Genomic DNA, 21,603 nt, shown 5'->3' with positions numbered 1-21,603 from the left:
TTTACCCCTCGCAGAGCTCTGGTTCCCAGCACCCTTTACAAACTACAGCTCCCAGAATTCTTTGGGGGAAGACACGTCAAATACGCTTTGGATAGGGCAGTATCACACTAGGACTGGGGAAACCTGGACCCAGTTCTCCACTTAGCCCCGAAGGGTAGGATAGAAATGTTGTCATGACAACAACGGCCTTGAAGAAGGTCCAGAGCTGCTTTGGATACTTATCAAACAATTCAACCACCTCACATCAAAATCCAGTTCAAAAGTTACTTTGCCTCCATGGAGCACAGACCACACAGAAGCGATTTTTAAATTACAACCATGCAGCCTCGATGTTTAAATTGGCACATAGATCTGTGCTGCTGTCACAACGTAATATTTCATATGAGGTAGGAAAACCATGAAGCTTTCATGCTCGCTTTTATAAAGCCCTGAACTGTGCCTTTCTAATGCATTTTTTTGGGGAGAGATGGTCAAGCTGCTCAGGCTATCTGAGGGTATCCCTCCCCTCCCATTGTACTTGCGGGTAGCGCTGTGGTCTAAACCACTGGGCTTCTTGGGCTTGCCGATCAGAAGGTCAGCGGTTCAAATCCACATGATGGAGTGGGCTCCCGTTGCTCTGTCCCAGCTCCTGCCAACCTAGCAGTTCAAAAGCACGCCAGTGTGAGTAGATAAATGGGTACCACTGCGGGGGGAGGTAAACAGCATTTCTATGCACTCTGGCTTCTGTCACGGTTTTTCATTGCGCCAGAAGCGGTTTAGTCATGCTGGCCACATGACTCGGAAAGCTGTCTGTGGACGAATGCCAGCTCCCTTGGCCTGAAAGCAAGATAAGCACCGCAATCCCAGAGTCGGTCACGACTGGACCTAATGGTCAGGGGTCCCTTTACCTACCTTCTTGTCAAATGACTAAACAATGTAAATTCACACCACATAAGCACCCTGGTACTTTATTTTCAAAAAGTCACATGGGATGTTTTCAAAAGTGAGCACCATTTAATTTGTGCTGAAATTGGCACTTTCAAATTGATAGCATTTTTTAAGACATTTGAATCCTTTGCATGAGGGAGTCAGCAGCCGGGGAAGGGGTTACTTAGTGTATCTTCGCATTGCTGGTTACCCCACATCCATTGTGGCCGCACTGCTAGTTTTTGAAACCCTGTTCCCAAGAGGTTAGCTGCAATCCATATTTATCCTGTAGTCGGACACATTCTTCCCACTAGAAAACTGGGTGTGAAGTTAACACCTCCATGAATAGGAGCTCTGGAGGGTGGGAGATTTCAGGGATGGGGAAACCCAAAAGGTCATGTGCCTCAGGTGAAGTCATCTCTATCCCCTCTCTGATGTGAATACCAGCTTGAAACACAGCGGAGGGAGATGGCCTCACTGCGGATTAAGCAACTCACATGAACATGCCCCTTGTTTTTATTTTTCCCATGGCTTCGCCCCTCAAATTGCCCCTGGGATGTTTCTGTATCAAGGATTGAACTATCATTCTCTGTGGGGATGGAGAGGGAATTAAGAGGCAGTTTTGTTCAGAGACAAGGATATGCTCTTTTACACTGTTTCTGCACTTTAGATATTCTGATTCTCATTCTCCCCTCCCATATTTTTGAGGAGGTTGCTGTTATTAAATATGTATTATGTTTATTGTTGCACTCAGGATAAGTAGGTAATAACTTATCTTACATTATGATGGGTTGTGGAGTTTATTGCTGGGGTGATGGTGTGTACAATTTGACGTTGCTGCTTAAAATATGTTCCTTATGTATTATGTACTCTTATGTATTATTTATTACTATGCATCACTTATTATCATGCATTGTATTCATATAACTGTTATTAACTTTTTGTATTGTATGGGCATTGCATTATGTATGGACATATATTGTTTATTATGTTCTATGCTGTAAACTCTCCTGTGGTCTTTTGGTGAAGGGTGGCATATAAATTGTAAAAGCAAACAAACAACAGCTCTGCTTGCCCTCCAATTGCCCCCCTCCCCCGCTGCCACCCATGCAAATCACTCCTGCCTGTCCCAAATTAGAAAACAAGGGACTGTTTATATTTTACAGCTGTTTATTATTATTATGTATTAAATTCATTTGTCGCTCTTTTTTTGCCACAAAGCAATTCAAAGCATGTTAAACAAACAAACAAACATTAAAACCAACTTTTTTAAAAAATCAAAAAAGACAATTCAATTTTTATCATTTTGAGTTCTCTTCTTTATTGCATTCTGTTGAATTAGAAACCCCCTCATAACTGCTTTACTTGCGTCCCAGATTACTCTTTTTTCGATGGTGGTGTTCATATTTATCTCAAAATAGTCTCTCAAGGTTTTTTGGGCCTTCTTGGTAACCTCTTGGTCTCTAAACAAGGTGTCATTCATCCTCCATCTGAAGGAACCGGTTGGTGTTAATTTCATCTCCATTTTCACAGCATTATGGTCGAAGCAAGTTTTGGGGAAAATTTCCACTTTTCGAGTCTTAGGTGCCAGTCCTCTAGTTATCCAGATTTGGTCAATTCTTGTCCATGTCATTTTGGCTTCAGAGAAGAAGGTTCCCTCTCTACCCAAGGGATTCTTTATTCTCCAAATGTCAATCAAGTCCATATTGTCAGTCATCTCAAAAAAGGTTTTTGGTAGTCTGCCATCTTTGGTGACTACCTGTCTCTGTGACTTGTCCATGTTTGTAGATACCACTCCATTCATATCTCCCATCATGATAATGTTGTAATCCATATAGTCCAACAATGTCTCATGCAACTTCTTAAAAAATTCAGATTTCCCCTCATTTGGTGCATAGACTCCTACTATCAAAATTTTCTCTCCTTGTGTTTGGATTTCAATTGCCACAAATCTTCCTTGGTCATCTTTAAAAATGAATTTCGGTGATAGGCTCTCTTTTGCATAGATTACTACTCCTCTCTTTTTGACCTTGTCCGATGAAATAAACTCTTGACCCAATCTTTTATTAGTCAATACTTTCCTATGTAGCCTTATCACATGTTTCCTGTAAACAAATCAAGTCCAATTGTTCCTTTTTCAATATATGAAAGACTTTTTTCCTTTTCTCCGGGGAATTAAAGCCATGAATATTGCAACTTAATAGTAGCAGAGACATGGTGTGTTTATTTTGCTTTTCCTCCAACTGCTCCCAGTAGTTGTTCTTGTTCTGACGGTGGTATCACTTTCTCTAGCTTGTCCAATCCCAAAGGTAGTGATGCTATGTCTTGTATTCCTGGTTTTAATGCTCTTGGCTCTTCTTCAGCTTCTTTTTGCAGGTCTTCTCTGTGCTCTCTCAAAAAATTTTCTTTATCTTCCACTGATCTTATTTTAAACTTTCTCCCTTTGAAGGTAAAGGATAGGCCTTGGGGGAATTCCCACCTAAAAATGGTTCTATTTCCTCTCAGCAGGGCCACCAGGTCTCCGTAATTAGACCTAAGATCCAAAAGGTATTTCGGGATGTCCTTAAATATCTCCACTCTTGATTCGTTTATTTCCAAGGTCTTCTGGAAGTGCAGACTCAATATTTTGTCTCTCTCCTCTTTTGTTCGGAGGGTAATCAAACAGTCTCTCACCCTGTTCTTTCTCCCCCCTCTTCCAAGTCTAAAAGCACTTACTATCTTGAAATCTAGCTTATCTGAATCTAAGTTCCAAAAGTCTGCAAATTCCTGCGTAAGAAAATCGCTCAAGCTATCTTTCTCAAGTTCAGGTGCAGCCCTGATCCTTAAATTGGTCTGTTTTTCTTTTAATTCAATCATAGACAGCAATGACTTGTGATCCTCGAGCTGCCTACATATCGGTGGTATCTTTTCCTCTACAGCCAATACTTTTTCCTTTGCTTCTTCAGCTGTCTTTCGATTCGAAGTAGATTCCTGCAGCAGTTTCTCAATAGAGTCTGTATTTGAGTTCACCTTCTGCCCCAAGTTATTGATGCTTGAAGTGTTTTGGTCAATTTTTGTTGTCGCTTCAGCAACTTGTTTACTTAATTTTTCCAAAGATTCCAAATTTTTTCTTAATGCTGAAGCTAAACCCTCTTCAGATGCTATTCCTTTAAGCCCAACTTGAGCAGAATCTTCCCCTGGTGGAGCAGAAGGGCCAGATGCTGATGCTCTTCGCTGCTGCAGTCTAATTTTACCCGATCTTGTTGTTTTTTGATGAGGCAAATTTGCCATAACACTTTATCTAAGGATCAAGGTCAGTCCCACGGTTAGAACTTGTTTTATAGTGGAAAATTCCCCTGGCCAGTTTAGAGTGGAAAATTCCCTGGCCAATTGCCCCCCCCCCCCGCTGCCACCCATGCAAATCACTCCTGCCTGTCCCAAATTAGAAAACAAGGGACTGTTTATATTTTACAGCTGTTTATTATTATTACGTATTAAATTTATTTGTCGCTCTTTTTTTGCCACAAAGCAATTCAAAGCATGTTAAACAAACAAACAAACATTAAAACCAACTTTTTAAAAAAATCAAAAAAGACAATTCAATTTTTAAAAACTAAAACAAAACATCCCACCCACTCACAAATGCCATGGATAAGTAAAAACCAAAGGCAAAGTCAAAAAAGGTTATGTAACAATATCTTTATAGTTTTGAAACAAATCAGTTCTCAAATATTCTATGTATTTGAAAGGTCAGTTCAGGATTTATTCAACTGCTACTTTCTGCTTAAAATACCAAAGTCTTGTGCCACATATAACCCAACTAAATTAACATGTGTTAATGTGGAATCAGTTGCTCTTCAGATGTTGTCAAATTCCAACTCTCCTCAGCTTCAGCAGGCATGGCTAGTGGGCAATTGTGATGGAAACTGTACCCCAACATCATCTAGGGAGACACAGGTTCCCCAACCCTGCTATACCAATTTTCCTGGAAGTCAACTCCATTGAATGAAATGTGGTTTGCTTCTCAGTAGGTAAGCTTAAGATTGCCCTTTCAGGTTCACATGCTCAGTCTTGCACCAAGGGCAGCTCTCCAATCCACCCACTTTCCCCCTCATTGCTTATTTTATAGAACCCACAACTGGCCTACTCCCTCCAATATCATATCTCATGTCTAACAACGTGCACATGTCTACAACGTTGTTTCTCCTCTTCCCCACTGCCTGCAACCCACTCCCTTGTCTTGTTCCCTTCTATCGAAGGTCCCTTAGGGAAAAGATAATTGTGCAGATCCTTTAAACAGACACAGTTGCCATTAAGCTTAATGAGAAGCGCAGAATTAAATCCTTTCCAAATGGCTTTGAAAAATCTCAGCCATTGCCCTTCCATATGTTCCACAACATTCTGTGTTCATTTGGTGGCCTTATTCATACAGCAAGGCAGCAAATACCATCGGCCTGTTTCAGCAAAACTACCCTGCCTTCTACATAGATACACCTTTGAAAGCATTTACTGATGTCAGTTGCTGGGCGTATTCTTTTACGTGTTTATGTGTAACTTTACTTTTCAATGTACTAGACTTGAAAAGGTGGGCTGAGCTGGTGGATGTTGCAAATTCCTCTCTGCTGCTGCTGCTGGAGGTCTCCCTGTTGTAGTGAAAAGCTTCTCCGCCATCATTCCCACCCCAGTGGTAGGGGATAAAGCAGGCCCCCCAAACTTGGCCCTCCAGCTGTTTTGGGACTACAACTCCCATCATCCCTAGCTAACAGGACCAGTGGTCAGGGATGATGGGAATTGTAGTCCTAAAACATCTGGAGGGCTGTGTTTGGGGATGCCTGGGATAAAACCAGATATTATTGGGTGGGAAAGGGCACCATCAGCACATAGAAGCTGTGGAGACACAGCATCTAAAGCCTTCAATAAAAAGCAGAGGAAGAGAAGATGAAAGACCAAGTACAGAAAGAGAGGGAAAGGGTAAAGGCAGCCTTCTCTGCTCAGGCCACTGTGAGCCCAGCAGAGCATTGATTTCTCTGCCATGGACTCTCCACTTCCTCACAAACCCCACAGGATTGCTCTGCATGGAAAAGCTTCTGTGTCTTTCATCTCACCTGTCTTGTTTGCTCTAAGACAGGGGTAGGCAACCTTTTATTTAAAATGCATCTCTGGATTATTTGTGGGGCCTGCCTGGTGTTTTTACATGAGTGGAATGTGTGCTTTTATTTAAAATGCATCTCTGGATTATTGTGGGGCATTGGAATTCGTTCATTTCCCCCCTAAAATATAGTCCGGCCCCCCACAAGGTCTGAGGGACAGTGGACCAGCCCATGGCTGAAAAAGGTTGCTGCCCCTTGCTCTAAGAAGAGCCCAGATGCTATTAGCGCACCAAGAATCAGCACCAACATTTATTGTTCCCTGCTGTAGTGACTATAGTTTCCTTAGGAAGACTTGTCTCACACTTGGAGAACCATGACTCTACAACACAGGTGAAGAAATGGCTCTAGCACATTTCAGTAGGCAGTGATATAAGTATCATTATTTATTTATTTTAAAGCTAAAAACAGTCTCTCAAATCAGTGATTTCAGGGTGTCTTCCAGCCCTGAACTGCTTCGTAAACAGGAATGTTTTTAAATTCCGCCTCATAATAATGCTTTTAATAAGTGCTTTAAGCCTCCTTATCTATGCAAATTCCAACAGCATGCTACATGACGGTCACTATAATCACATCACTGCGGTCTTTGATAGAAGGCTCAGTGCCATACCATTCATCACGCTTCCCAGAAAAAGCATCATACCAACAACGGTACCCAAGAACGGCACCTTCTTCTGACTGATCTCAAACCCGTTTAATAAAATATCACTGAGAACAAAACTGAATTACACAAAGACTGAAAGATTATAAGTTGCTTTATCTGACATCTTGCAGGCAAGCAGATTTAGAAAGTGCAAGATGTTGACATAGAAGAGAATGTGCACTCACTGTCAATTAAAAGGGGGAGGGTTTACGTAAGCCATTGGCAATAATAGAATTTTCATTCTGTATCCAAGCTTTCATTCCAGAATTATTGTGATGGATAGTGGATGGGTGCAGGCATAGCCAAAGCCTTCCAAAGCAAAACCAGTTGATAAAGAACAAGAAAATCACGAGTCATTCACAACCATTTTCTCTCCAGCCCATGGGCCTAATTATTCCCACCAAGTGTCCCCATTTGACCCGCAAGGCCGTTCTGGTCAAGCCACACCCACCTTCCCTCCTCCCGACATCAGGGTGGAATAGGTAAAGGCATGGCAAGGCCAAAAGGGGTTTGCAGACATCAATTATCAGCTGTTGTGCAGCATTTGCAAAGCCCTGTGCACAGGTGACAAATTTCCCCCTTTTAAGAATTTTTCTCATGTGGTGAGCTGAAACCAGCACCTCATCGTGAATCATCGGGTCTCTTACAAAAGCCCTGTTACGAGCTGCAACCTTAACCTACCCTCAAGTATGTAGGATTTTAGTTCCTACACAAGACAAATCAGATCAAGCTTTCATTGTTGGAAAAATACAACTGTCCTCTGTTGAAGTAAAGAAAATAGCATGTTTAGATGAGTATAGATTAAGTCAATTCTTCCTTGCAGCAGAGTAGCAATGAGTGGTCTACAAGCCACTGAACAGGGACTGATTCCCCCCCCTAATAGACACAACTGGTGTGAGAGTATGCAAACCTATGCTTTAGAGAGAACCTTCAGAGATTGAACAAGGAGTGCTCTTTATAATCTCTTAAGTGATATCACAACAACACAATTTCAAACTGTTTATTAAAATAAAATTACTTTGCAGCTCTGTGCTTCTTACAAGAGGTACAGAAGGAAATGTTAAACAGAAAAAGAAATGTGTTAACATTCTTCAAGACAGTGCCTGGCTTCACAAAGCAAAATTATAGAGCAGCTACAGTATTTTACTCTTCTCCTCAAGCCTTCTATGGCTGAAAATGTCATGCAAATACTTTTTTAAAAAAAATCTGTACAGGCAAGGCAATAGATTAAAAAAATGAAAGTGTTGCACTTCAGAATGTAAAGCATTAGAATGCAATTGTTACTGTGGCAGGAAAGCTGCATATCCTTAAGAAATCATTCATATGGGATTATAAAAGGTAATGTTACCCTTTCCCTACGGAGAACAAATTCTACATATTAGCCAACAAGCAAGAGTCCACTGATGTAAGTTGGAATGTCTTTATACTAACTTGTACAGCTACACTCCCCTAAGTACAAGTTGCAATTGTACTTGTGATAAAATGTAACTAGCTTTATTACAGATCCAGAATCAGATTATCTTAACTTTTAAAAATGTAAGTAAAAACCTTGCCTTATACCTATCAGCAAGAAAGATTGTAGGATTAAACCCCAGAAAGGCAGAATTTTATTTAGTAGCTTTATTGTAAAAGAACTTTGTGCTTTACCTTTGCGGAAAAGCAAAACCAGCCCACATGCAAGTAGGTGCATAGCCACGTCCCCCTCCCAGCATAATATTCACAGCTTGACATTTCCGCACATGCAAAGTCTCTCTGCTGATGAAGCCTACGCTGAAAAACACCCTCTCACATCCAGCAATTACAATGTACTGCACATACCAACACAACTCAAATGCACACTGCTGTACCCCCAGAAACATTTTAATAATGTAGTAAGTTATTATCATTAGTGACAACAAGCTATTTTACTTTCTAGTGTTCAAACTAATTCCCAGCCCCTCATTGCTTTAAAATTAGGCAGAACATTCTCGTTAAAATTAGCCAAGCATCATCTGCAATATATTGCTTGGTTGTATTTATTTAAATACACAATCTTCATTCTAGCATACACCAAAATGTTCACTGAAGCGTGGTAAAACAAGGGAAAGTTATTTATTTACAAGCACCTACTTATCTGACCTTAAAATGGAAGTCATCAACAATCTTTAAAAATTGCTACTCGGAGAATACATTCAGTTTTAAACAAATAGTGCACATTAGCAAGGATGAGATGTAATTGCTCTAAGTAGCTAGTTGGCTTTATTAGAACAAATGGATTTCATTTCAGCTGCTATTCTACTGGAAATGGTAAAAGAACAAACTACTTTTTTCACATTTGCTGCCCGCTGCTGTCACTGATATGATGCAACTTTGGTTCAGAAATTCATCTTTAAAAAAATTCAAAGCACCTATTTATTGTTGGGAAACATGCATAGCAGTTCCTCTCACAGGAAATTGAATGGGAATACTGACAAAAATATTGTGATCCATTAATTGTTTTAAACCATAAACAGAGTTATAGAAAACATTACTTTTAACAAATGTGGAGTAAACACGCAGTCTAAAACGGCACAGAAGTTCTGTGCTGGAGTTAATGTGCAGTGCTGTTATCACTTCGGCATGCTTTAAAAAATTTTTTTAAAAGCTGGCAGCTAAAAGGTATTTTCATGATCAAGCTCCCAACTTTAAACTGAAAAGGAGAAAAGGAAAGGATTGTTGTGTTGTTAGTAATACAAGGAGAAATGGGGAAGATACCCAATTTCTCTTAATAAAAATGCCATGCTTATTGCTTATCAAAGGAGTGAATTTGGTGATAATCCACTCTGTGAAACGTCATTGCCTTCTATACTATTACCCAAGAGGATTGCAATATTAATCTAGCATAATTTAGACCTCCATGCCCATGTTATGCATCTGCTTGAATAGCCTATGCTTGCAAGATTTTTATGTTCTAGACTCATTCTCCCACTCAAAATTAGTCAGGACTGGAATGAGCTAGTTAACTTATGAAACAACTTTAGTGCTATTTTTGAAATTTAGAGAGCTTAGACTATAATCATTTTAGAGATCAATATGCTAGCAAGTAGCGAAATGATGCAAACCTTCTGGTTCAAAGTAAAAGTCAAGTGTTTTTGCAATTTGGGTGCAAAATGCTAGTGATTCAGATATTTAATATTCTAACGTGTAACTTCTCTATTAATATATCTTAATAATACTTGTTCATTCTGCCACTGTGTCATTGGTAGTTATTCAACTGATCCTTAATAAGATACTGGCAGTTAGTCTTATTTTATTTAGTGTGTTGCCATAGTAATCAACAACACACATCAAACGCCTCTCCCCCCCCCCCCACCAACAGAAAAAAAGACAACCTGCATTCAATTCTCCTAAAATTCTCACAGTTTGAAATAATGAGACCAATGGGTAGGTCTTGTTGACAAGGCTTTTGCAAAGTTCCCACATTACATGGAGTTTAAATGACATTCAGAACTGATGTATTAAAATGACAGATTGCTGGTATATATGTTTGTGCATTTGTCACAGTCATTAGTCTTGAAACAAATGTAACATTGGATACATGTAAAAACTAGTGTGTGTCTCTGTGTGTGTTTGCGTGTTTTTCCCATTAATGGCTCTTCTCTTGCATCCAAGATGTTGTGTTTGACTTGGTTACCAAATCTTGTAGTTCCAGACATGCATATGTATGAAGGCACTTGTCTTCCAGTGGTTTGGGTCAGATAAAGCCTTACCCACAAATGGCACTATACACATTATGGAAGCAGCAAAAGCTTTGTGTCACATTCTCCAAGTCTACCAACTTCTTGCTGGCAGACAAAGTCAACCCGAAATGTTCTACAGTACAACAAATCCCAGAATGAATTCTAGTAGTTTTTGCCGATTACAATGAGGTAGAAAAGTGCTGCTCAGCTCCAAAATAGAATCTCTCTTCTGCTTTGTCTCCTTAAATACCTAAAAGGGAAATGTAAAAGTGTGTTTCATCACTAACACCTTCCAGCAGTGCCACATATTTGCAAAGTTCACACCAAAGCTGTTCAGCAAAATTGTTCCTCCTACAGCCATGTTATCTTGGGCTGCTTTTCCCATTCAGAAAAGTAATCCACTGCTGCAGTAAAAATGTAACAGCTGGCAGATATCAGCTGCAACAACTTTCCTGATCTGCAAGGCTATAAACATACCTCACCATTTGTAACAGCCCTTGCAACTGATTCTTGCAAATGAAAAAGTACCCACAACGAAAATGTTTGAATGAGCTTCGTCTGAATCTAGCCCATCTTCAACACATCTTTAAAACTAGTACTGTATGCAAGCGCTGTTTGTTAGTCATGCTCTTAGACCTGAGTAATTCAACATCAAAAGTTGTGGAGTATTGGATATTTATGGCAGGGTGGAAAACCTATGACCTTCCAACTGTTAACTGACTGCAGACCCCATCAACACTGACCACCAGTAATGCTGGCTGCACCCCTGCCATAAATACCAATACTACAAACTTGTATTTATAGAATGGGTAGATAGTTTAATATCATTGAAAGAAGGAATATGCTGAGTGTCCATATGGGGGACAGAAAAAAGGATAAGGCCTATGACTGTGATTTGTCTGGAACAAAATGTGGCACCAAAACTGCTTTTTGTTGGAGCGTTCTAAATATTAGAGACTCCAGAACAGCACACTAGTCTACTCAACCACGTTGAAAACCAACAGCGTCTGTCAGGGAACTGCCATCGGAGGAGCAGGAGGTGAAAGGGCTCACAGAGGGTGAGAGAGACCATTCAGCTGAGGAGGGAACCAGCAGGGGGAGAAGTGGAGTTCCAAGGGAAAGTGAGTCGGAGGGAGGGCTCAGAGACACTTCCAGCGAAAATAGTGGGGAGGTTTCAGGACCTCCCATAGGGACACCTACTCCTCGCCGTAAACTGTCACGCCGAGAGTCCAGAAGACGCGTTTCCGTTAAGGAGCTTTTATGCTGGAAGAAGTTCCGTAAACGCCCACTGTCCGATTCTACGAGCGACTGATGGAGCCATGCTTAAGGAGCTCCGTCACAGACAGAGGTTTGTGGACTTAGCCAAACTCTGAGGGACTAGGATTTTACGCACAAGCAGCTCACCATCCCATCACAGCGTCCAAAGGAACTCAGAACACGTCTGCGTGTTTTCTTAAGTCCAGAGTGGCCCAGTCATTAAGATTTTCAGGACTGATTCACATCCTTCTCAGAACCCCTTCATAGGTGGGTAGCAGGCTGGCACATGTCTCTAACAATGCATGTCACACTAACCTGGGACACATGTGGACACCAATCTAGAACATGACACATTCTTGCCATCTCCCCACCACGACCCACACACACTTTTTGTGGGTTGGAGAGAGGATTGCAGGGGGTAGATTTATATTTATGCAGGACTGCAATAATTAGATCCTCAAATGAGATGCTTTGCTCTTGTGCTGATGATATTAGAAAGTAGCTGCTCAGTTTTTATATTAATGTAGCAAGGTGTGTAGCAGGCAACAGTACTCTTCCTGAGGCAGAGACAGTAGCTATCACCAGGCATCTAGATAGAATATCACTGGAGAATGTTACGGTATTTGGGTACTAGCAACAAGTGGGAAATGCAGGAAGAGGCTGTGAAGGTCAAACTTTCATTTTCAAATAGGTCCATAGAAGCATTTTTCTAAATGAGTAAAAGGGTAGCACTTCAAAAGCATGATTGATATGGCAAAGGAAGAAGAAATTCAATGTTTGAAAGGTGTACAAGGGGATGTGCACATCTGTAGAGATGTGTAGTTTGATTGTTGTAGGACTCAGTTGTAGATATTTAAAAAATAAAATATTTAATGAAAAAATAAAATATTATAGGGGTTCTCTTTTTACACATACCCTTTTGCATAGGGCACAGACTTTCCTCAAGCAAGGAAGTCAGTACTACTGTTCATGTTCAGTTATGTTTAACATCATGCACCTTTCTTATACCACAGGGAACATTGGGATAATACACTTTGGATATAATGGGCTAATCTCTTGAGCCTTAGTGCAGCCCTTTAGCATAGATAAAGGTTAAATTACGATATCACATCACATTGTCCATTTTTAAGGACTAAGATTACAACCCTCGATACACAGATTGAAGGAAGTCTCATTAACAGGAATACGTAAGTTTAGTTGCGCTGTAAGGCACCTGAAGCTAACGTTAACACTTACCCCCATGTCCTTAAAGACTTTCACTGCGTTTTTTGCAAGGCAATAGGTGGCACTCTCAGCTGTAAACATGGAAAGGCAGGCAGATAAACACATATCAGGCTGAATACAGGAAACTTTGATAAGAATATATTGAAAGACAGGAAAGGCTGCTCCACAGAAAGCAGCCGTTTGACATACCATATACTGCAACGTTCTTTTCTGTTCGTGTTATTAAGTATCTGTGTAATTTTTGAAGATATTCCGATTCCCTGACAGGACCATTGAAGTTATGTATGAAGATGGCAGCAGAACTGTACGCCTCCAGTAATGGTCCTAGTAGCTTCTGAAGGAAGGTGATATACTGCTGGTGCTCCTGAGACTGGCTCACCTGTGCGAGGTAAGAAAGGAAAGGAAAAATAAATGTCACTCAAGCTACCAACATCCAGTCCCGTCTCTCGCACCAGCCCAGGCAGGAGGTGGCAAGAGAAGCAATGGCTGCAATAACAGCAGAGCCTGCTCAAGAGTCAGCAGGTCTTTGCCAGCCCTGCTCTGTTTCGGGTTTTCCAGTGGTGGCTTCTGTCTGCACTGGGGCATTTCTTGTAGGTGGGGCTTCCTTGCCAATAGAGCTGGGAGGACGGGCACCTTCCGTTCATCCAAATCCCCTCCACAGCAGGTCATGTCATAGGTTTGGACTGCTCTGCCCAGTTCTGACAACGTTAGAACTGAAGCATTATGCAATATTGCAGCAAAGCTGTAATGGATCTATTTCCCATTCCATAACCAATATAGCAAGGGGTGCACATTCTCTATATACATCTTAGTGAACTGAGGTGCTCAATTATGATGGCTATGTAACAACAACAAAGCACTGAGAAACAAGACGGAGGGATGGTTAGAGGAACCCAAAGGACTTGCAGAAGTAGGAAAAATCCCAACAGGCCAAAAAGCTCAACACGGCTGCAGAACAACCCAATGATGGACTGTAGACCACAGAAACAGATGGCATCATAAATCCGCTAGGTCCTTTTCAAAGCCTGAGTTTCAAACTTCCTCATTCATTCTGTGCAGCGCAGCTATGAATATGAAGCACTTCAGAACAGTATGTTCCCTTACGGCCTATGCAGTACCTTCAAGTAGCAATCTCGTTGTTCTTCGCCAAAGTCACTGTCTTCATCCTCCCCGTCACTCCTCCAAGATAATGGCTCTGGGAGTTTCTTTTCCCAATGCTGCTCTGCAAGGCTAGGACTAATATCCTCCTGCTCATCCTGCTTAACAGACGAATGCAAAGCAGTAAGCATCAGGCACCCACCAAAACTACTGCATTTTAACCATTTTTTCGCTTTGGTGGCCCTGGAGCAGCTACTATGTGGATTTTTAGAGCCCATACAGTGGCAAAGGAGCAAAGGGAAGGCAAGCCTTTATTTCCCCTATAAAGCGATCTCAATTTCCAAAAAAGACGCCCAAAGCAACAGTCTTCAAAGTAATTCCCTTAACAATAGTTTTCACAAAAGCAAGTCCACACAACTTTGAATATTACAGCTCCCAGAGACTTCTGTATCAGACCCAAAGGAACTCTGGAGAATTTAACCACTGAGTAAGCACTAAAATACTACGAGCAATGACGTTCAGAATATTGCCTCGGGGAGGAAGCATTCTCGTTTCCCTGCAACAAGCAACGGGTGTGCTGCTTCAAGGGGCATTTAGGAGCCCTCAGAGTGTAGAAGAGATCTCTCTCCTCTTCTTGCTTCTACTGGTTTTAGCTAAACTGCTTATTTGGTTTTTCTAGTTTGCTAAATTTATCTAAATTTAGCTGCCTTTGATGGACCTTTTTTGCAGAATATTAATCATTTAGTAAAGAGGAACAGTACCACAAATATATAGAATGCATGAGCCCAAAGACCTGACATAAATTGTCATTTTCATGAATGTATGTTCAGACTTGTAGCACATACACAAAAAACAACACCTAAATGAATCTACCAGTGAGTTGATCTCTGCATTCATTTTCTATTGTTTACATTGGTAAAATAAATAAAAGTCTATCACAATGAAATGGCCATTCCCACATAACAGAAACACATGCAAGCATGAGTTGTATTCAATACAGTGGTACCTCAGTTGTCGAACGTAATCTGTTCCAGAAGACTGTTTGACATTCGAAAAGCGTTTGAAAACTGAAACAATTACTTCTGCGTTTTTGGCATTTGAAAACCGAAACGTTTAGCTTCCGAGACCCTCGAAAACCAAGGCACGACTGTACTTTCTGTATGCCAGTGGAACAGAGTTCAGCTTGCACCATGGGATTTAATCTTCCCCTCTCTTGCACACTCTCAGAATTCACTGCAGAGGATTGGAGGTAATCTCTGGAGCAGATTTTAGGGGCGTACATGAGGCAAAGGAAAGTATAATCCCTTCCCCCCCTCATTTGTCTGATTTATTAAAGAAAAGACAATTGAACACATTTATAAAATGAATAAGTTGCCCTCATATTTGAGAAGTCAAGACACTGGGAAGGTATAATTCTGTTGTGCAATTGGAAGTCTGTTCCATTCATACAACACTGGATGATTATGATTAAAATCAGCCTCTGTTTTAATGGAGCAAAATGCAATCACCTCTTCAAAATCTAGTCAGCCACTTCCCGATATGCTATCTTTGGTAAGTTTTAAGATATTCTGTAGCACATTAAGGTACATTGTCTGGTGTTAGAAACAGTATACGTAGCAGACCTCAATGATCTTATATCACTTTTAAAAGCCCAAAAGTAAATATCTCGTAGTATAACAAGTTCACTAATCACAACAAAAGAGACTATAATTTTCCCCACTAATCATAACAAATAACAGAACAAAATATATTATAACACTTCCCCCATTTTTCTCAAGATTTCCCACACACAGATACAGACATACAAACGCAGTTAGTAAAACAGAAAGGGAAAAACTATGAACCAATACCAAAGGGAACAGTGCCTTCTAGAGGGTCAAATGTTAGATTACAAGACATTGATGAAAACATTTGCAATGAAAACTAACAAAGCTACCATAATGAAAAAATAAGAACATTCTATAATAAGGCAATGCCACACAATAAGAGGAAAAGAATCAGTGTGAAACGTAAATGAAGTGAATCAGGCTAATGATTTGATAGGATTCTGACCCAAACCGAAAGGTAACAAGACACATTTAACAATTTTCTCCAGGGGGAGGGGGGATGACGACCCACTAACAATGTGATCCTGTGCATATCTGCTCAGAAAGAGGTCCCGTTACATACAATGAGGCTTTCAGGGAGCAAGAACTGCAGCCTAATTTCATTGCCGACATATGTCAAGGTTGAGAAGAACATATTCTAATATTAAGATTGATTCTGACTTTTGCTTTTAAAAAATAGTGAGAACCATTACTAGTACTTTTATAGAACTACTTCCCCAAAAGAGTTCTAAATTGAGATGAAGGGAGGTAGGATATAAATTGTAATAAATGATGGTGATGATGATGGTGTTACACGTTTGCACTGAATTATATTGGTTAAAAAGCTTATTTCCCGCAACCCTCAAATCCTGATTAAGATCTGAAACTGAAGATTCACCCACCCCACTGAAGGATTTGAAAATTCACTTGACTTCCCCATTAGGTTCCATTAATGGCTGCCTGGGCCCTGAACTAAAAATAAATTTAAGTTAAAAAGCACTCTGTGCATACATGGGTGTGTAAAACCTCCCCCCCCCCTTTTTGTATTCCAAGTTGAAAAATCAATAAATACTCAGGAAGATGTGACATTAGGATCTGTTTAACTGTGGCCTTGGTCCAGCAAGCTGCTTAGGATGCTAAAATTAGGTGTGCAGGAACACTAGGCTGCCTCCTTCTGTGTTATCAGTCCTCAGAGACTAGAGGCAGGATATTAACTATTGGAATAAAGCGAACCATCAGCAACTTACCTCCGCTACCAAAAGAATGCCATACTGTATGAACTGTTCAATTGCTTCATGACACACTTGGCATAACAGCTGGCAGGGCTAAGGAGAACAAGTCAGGTTAATCATTCACAGAAGCTCATCCATCCTATCTTCCCCCTCCCTGCCCCTGGCATTAACTGCCCTGTTCCAAATCGTCACTTGCTTGCCTGTGGAAAGCAGGACTTGCCCCTGGGTTACCCTTCTATTTCTAGAAGAGTTCTCTCTCCCTCTTTTACCCCAAGCTCTCCAAGTACCCCAAATAATTAAGAGGTGAGGGAGCTGGGGGGGGGGTGAGTTGTGGATATTTTTACAAGGACTGTCTTGCTTTTATATTTTCTCTGGCATTTTCCTATTTCACTGAATCAAAGCCACGACAACAATAAAATGCTGCTATGATATCCATTCTAACCCAAACACAGTCTTTATTCTCAAGTCCTCATTCCCTGCCACTTTTTACCCCCAAACAAGTATATCGTTCATCAAATACACGAGTTCACTGTTAATGCAATCTCCTATTTTTTTCCATACTGCACTTCCCAGTTTCTTCCATCCTATGCATTCAGCTTAACATTTCACATACTGTATATACTCAGGGCTTTTTTTCAGAGGGTAGGGGGTACTCAAGGGCACACAGTACCGGCACCTATTTTAGTTGTTGTTAAAAAGTGTGGCACTTCATGGTGAGTACCGGCCCCCAGCTTTCTAGGAAAAAAAGCAATGTATACATTCTACCATATGCAGCTGTTTTCATAATTCTGCTTGCCTCCTTGTGCAACACCTGTCAAACTATCTTTGTTTACCATCAGGAGCCTTAGATTTTTCTTGCTTTCATTTTCCCTTTCAGGTTTTCAAAGAGTTTTCAGAATTCAGATATACAGTGGTACCTTAGGTTACATACGCTTCAGGTTACACACTCCGCTAACCCAGAAATAGTGCTTCAGGTTAAGAACTTTGCTTCAGGATAAGAACAGAAATCGGGCTCCAGCAGCGCGGAGGCAGCAGGAGGCCCCATTAGCTAAAGTAATGCTTTAGGTTAAGAACAGTTTCAGGTTAAGAATGGACCTCTGGAACGAATTAAGTACTTAACCCGAGGTACCACTGTACCTCTAATTGCCGCTGAACACCTTAACACAGTATAAACGATATGTGGCAGTAGCAGCAAAGCACTTGGTTTCTAACACACACACACACACACACACACACTCCTACACCCCAAACCTACCAGTGCAATAGTGCCTTCATTGGAAAGCAAGTAACACAAGCTGGCAGCTTTTCGGACCAGTTGTTCCTGACTGATCATGTTTGGTGGGATTCCGTTGATGCCATTTCTGTGCCTTTTATTCTGTATAGCATGGAGACTACAAGCTGAAGTGAAAAGAAAAAACACATAAACAGCTACCTTTAAAAACAAATCAACTCAAAATCAAACAATTAGTAAAATGGTAATTTTTCAATAAAAAAAATCAAACAATTCTTGCAAAGTAAGATCAAAATACAATAGATTTTGAAATTAGGACAAAGTGCAGAAGAGGGAAGGAAACTAGGAAGAAAATGTGCTATCCACACCTTTAAAATTATTCACTGCCTTGAGAAGACACTACACTGCCTTTCAAATGACAGCTAGATCAATAATCCTTGCAGCAGCAATCACTACAGTATATGAAATGTTGGCATTGCTCTATCAAGTGCAGAACTCATAATTTCTTAGTTCGGCTTTGGAACATACCAACAATGGCTTCTTTGAAGAAGACATGCAGTACCCCGTTGCTGTAGAAGTTGAGTTCAAAAACAGTAGGAATGGATGTGCTGGGTGTGATGAAGAACTCGTTGTTTCGGCTGGTGTTTGTGATAGTTATACAGTTCCCCAACAAATGGATAGCATGCATGACAACATCTTCAGAATTCCCGGAAAATCCCAAGTCATAGTCCCGAGCCAGAACCTCCTCCTTCATGGAAAAAAAATCTTCCACCAGCTTGGAAAGATCAATTCCCTGCAGAAAATCAACCAAACGATCCAAGACAGTACATCTTTTTTATAAAATACCTTTTAAGAATATGGAAAACTCAATTATCTATACCTCCAGTTTTCAAAATCTGTGTATTTGAATTACTATTTGGATCCAACCTTCCAAGACTGAGTGTCCCCAACCTTTATGGACTTGGGAGCACATTTCAAATTTTGAGAGTGTGCTGGGGGATCCAGTCACAAAACAGTTACTAGTGGGAGGTTGTGGCACCACACAAAATGCTTTGAATAGAAGGGCAGGTGTAACACATAGTTAGAAACACAATCTTCCCAGAGAACCTTATGCTTACCATCAGAAATCAGCTGTGTTCTCCTGCTCCTGACTGTGGAGATCACACAATACTGATTTTGTGCATACACACTGTGCATATACACTTTTGCTGTGTAATAGCAGCAGGGAGCATTCCTCGGTGCCAGGAAAAATATACACAAAGTGGCAACACCACACTCTCATTTTACAGAAATCTCTAAGGAGACACCCACTCTACAACTTTCTTTCAGGGAGGGCTAGAGTCTGGCACATCTGCCCAGAGGCACCAGTGACAGCCTTTATGAGTGACAAGGTATCAGTGCGCCCTGGTCTAGGCCCTTTGAGATGTTTCCAAACCCTTTTCAGCTAATTTAGGCTGGGCTAGTCTATTCTGCTATCATATCCATATCATAAATATAAATAGAACATCAAAATAGTTCTCAGCTCAACATTATATATGAACTGGACTCAATTCTAGCATATACTTCATTTTTCATTTTCATTTTTTATTTTAATTTTTGGTCACATATTTACTACAAGAAACTGAGTCTTACAGTCACACCCAGTCTGTGTCACCATGTTAAAGAAACATTTAAGGCTGCATAGAGCAGGAGTGGGGAACATTTGGCCTAGTGATGATTGGAGCTGTAGCACAGCAACATCTGGCAGGCCAAAGGTTCTTCACACCTGGCTTAAAGTAATTTCCAAGAAACACTGCAGCAACAATGCTTAATGAAGAAGTTACAGACGGATTCCACAGCACCAATGAATACACCTTCTGAAATGCATAAGAACCACTGCCCTGAACCAATATGGCATGTTCCACCCCGGTCATGAGCAACTCGTCATTTTTGTAATGGCCTTCACAGAAGTAACATTCACTTGTTATCCTTAAATATCTGAGCCATTGTTACAAATGCCAGCAAGCTGACCTTTTGCATAATCTTAAACTATTCAAATAGCATTTTCTCCTATGAGAATTGCTCCTTTCCACTGGGTCACCTAAACACACAGTTATTGCCCCTGAATATGCATTGCATTCTCCCTCACAATGTCTATGGGAAAGGTAGGATGAGAAGACTACATGTTATACTATGCAAGACAGGATAAGAAGTGAAAGAAATTAGAGTAGTACAAATTTTAACAGTAGGGTGGCGCTGTGGTCTAAACCACTGAGCCTAGGGCTTGCCAACTGGAAGGTCGGCAGTTCGAATCCCCACAATGGGGTGAGCTCCTGTTGCTCGGTCCCTGCTCCTGTCAACCTAGCAGTTCGAAAGCACATCAAAGTGCAAGTAGATTAATAGGTACCATTCCGGCAGGAAGGTAAACGGCGTTTCCGTGCGCTGCACCGGTTTCACCAGAAGTGGCTTAGTCATGCTGGCCACATGACCTGGAAAAAAACTATCTGCGGACAAACGCCGGCTTCCTTGGCCAGTAAAGCAAGATGCAACCCCAGAGTCATTCGCAACTGGACTTAACTGTCAGGGGTCCTTCACCTTTACCTTTTTACAGGATACTTAAGCTCTGAGGGCTAAAGTTGTGGATTGGGACAGGATGCACTTGAAAGCCCCTCCGTCATTGCATGTTTCTTGAAAAGGTCTACAGGGGGAGTTCTAAACAAATTCTGTGGAAGATTTAGAAACTTCAGGTTTAGAAACCCCTGCAGACCTTTGCACTAAATGCACGAGGATCTAGAAAGGAACCTGTGCACATAGTGCTGCTGACATAATGCTGGCCTCCAGTAACTACTAACAAGTTTGATCTTCATGAGATGACTATGACCAATTCAGAACATTCAAACAACAACAACAACAGAATGGGATCCACAGCCTAACTAGCTGGCCAGTTTGCATGGGGCTCGGGCGAATGTTTTGACACCTCCAACCCTAGAGGTGAGCAGGATACAACGTGGATTACAAGGATACAGGATATGCTAAGCATCCCTGACATTTAAAAGCTGTCGTCAAGAGAGATGTTCAGAGATGCAGAAGCACAGCAACCTTACCTGCCTGTGTCGGTAGAGCAGCAAACAGGCAACAATGTGTGTTGACATCACAGCACATGACTTGTTAGCAGCTAAAAGCAAACAAAACAAAATAAAGCTATGCAGGCACTTTTGTCATGCAACTGAAGTGCGTAGAAGGCAACTTGGAACAAAAATGATAGCTGTCAATGAACCACGAACAGCAATCTTTTGTGATTTTATATCGAAAAACTTCACATATTCGACAGCACAGTGCACAAGACTGGTCAGAAAGAAAGCCAACTGAACTTCAACTGTGACTTAAATGTTTCAAAGCTAGGAGCAGGCAGCATTTTCTTTGGGCTGCATTCCCTCAAAGCTAATCTGCTGGAGGTAGGCAGGGCCAGAAGAGAAGGGACCACTCCCCTCCCTCTCTCTCTCATACTCTATGCCCCCCACCCTTCCAGTGGGGTGCCAGAAAAGGGACCCATTGCTCTTGCCAGGCCTGAACCAATCACTTGCAGAGGGCTTTTCTCAATTCTGCTTCCTCTAGTTCTTTTT

The 21,603-nt window shown here is 41.1% G+C and overlaps 1 protein-coding gene across 5 annotated transcripts in view; it reads right to left on the bottom strand.

Moving 5' to 3' along the window:
• Nucleotides 1-7,661: 7,661 nt before the first annotated feature.
• The window catches only part of GPAM (glycerol-3-phosphate acyltransferase, mitochondrial), a 34,372-nt gene continuing 20,430 nt past the window's right edge, over nucleotides 7,662-21,603 (bottom strand). For 3 of the 5 annotated variants that reach the window (XM_053389213.1, XM_053389216.1, XM_053389214.1), the window contains 8 exons: nucleotides 21,085-21,155; nucleotides 18,530-18,794; nucleotides 18,026-18,168; nucleotides 16,786-16,863; nucleotides 13,973-14,113; nucleotides 13,044-13,233; nucleotides 12,867-12,925; nucleotides 7,662-10,623 (listed from right to left, as the gene is read on the bottom strand). In XM_053389213.1, coding sequence (XP_053245188.1) covers nucleotides 10,507-10,623; nucleotides 12,867-12,925; nucleotides 13,044-13,233; nucleotides 13,973-14,113; nucleotides 16,786-16,863; nucleotides 18,026-18,168; nucleotides 18,530-18,794; nucleotides 21,085-21,155 — 1,064 coding nt within the window. In that variant the 3' untranslated portion in view covers nucleotides 7,662-10,506. The remainder of the gene's footprint in view (nucleotides 10,624-12,866; nucleotides 12,926-13,043; nucleotides 13,234-13,972; nucleotides 14,114-16,785; nucleotides 16,864-18,025; nucleotides 18,169-18,529; nucleotides 18,795-21,084; nucleotides 21,156-21,603) is intronic. The other 2 variants (XM_053389215.1, XM_053389217.1) reach the window with 2 other exon arrangements.

This window comes from Podarcis raffonei, chromosome 5, assembly GCF_027172205.1.
Source record: "Podarcis raffonei isolate rPodRaf1 chromosome 5, rPodRaf1.pri, whole genome shotgun sequence".
Taxonomy (NCBI): domain Eukaryota; kingdom Metazoa; phylum Chordata; class Lepidosauria; order Squamata; family Lacertidae; genus Podarcis; species Podarcis raffonei.
This window is presented reverse-complemented; position numbering and strand designations above follow the sequence as displayed.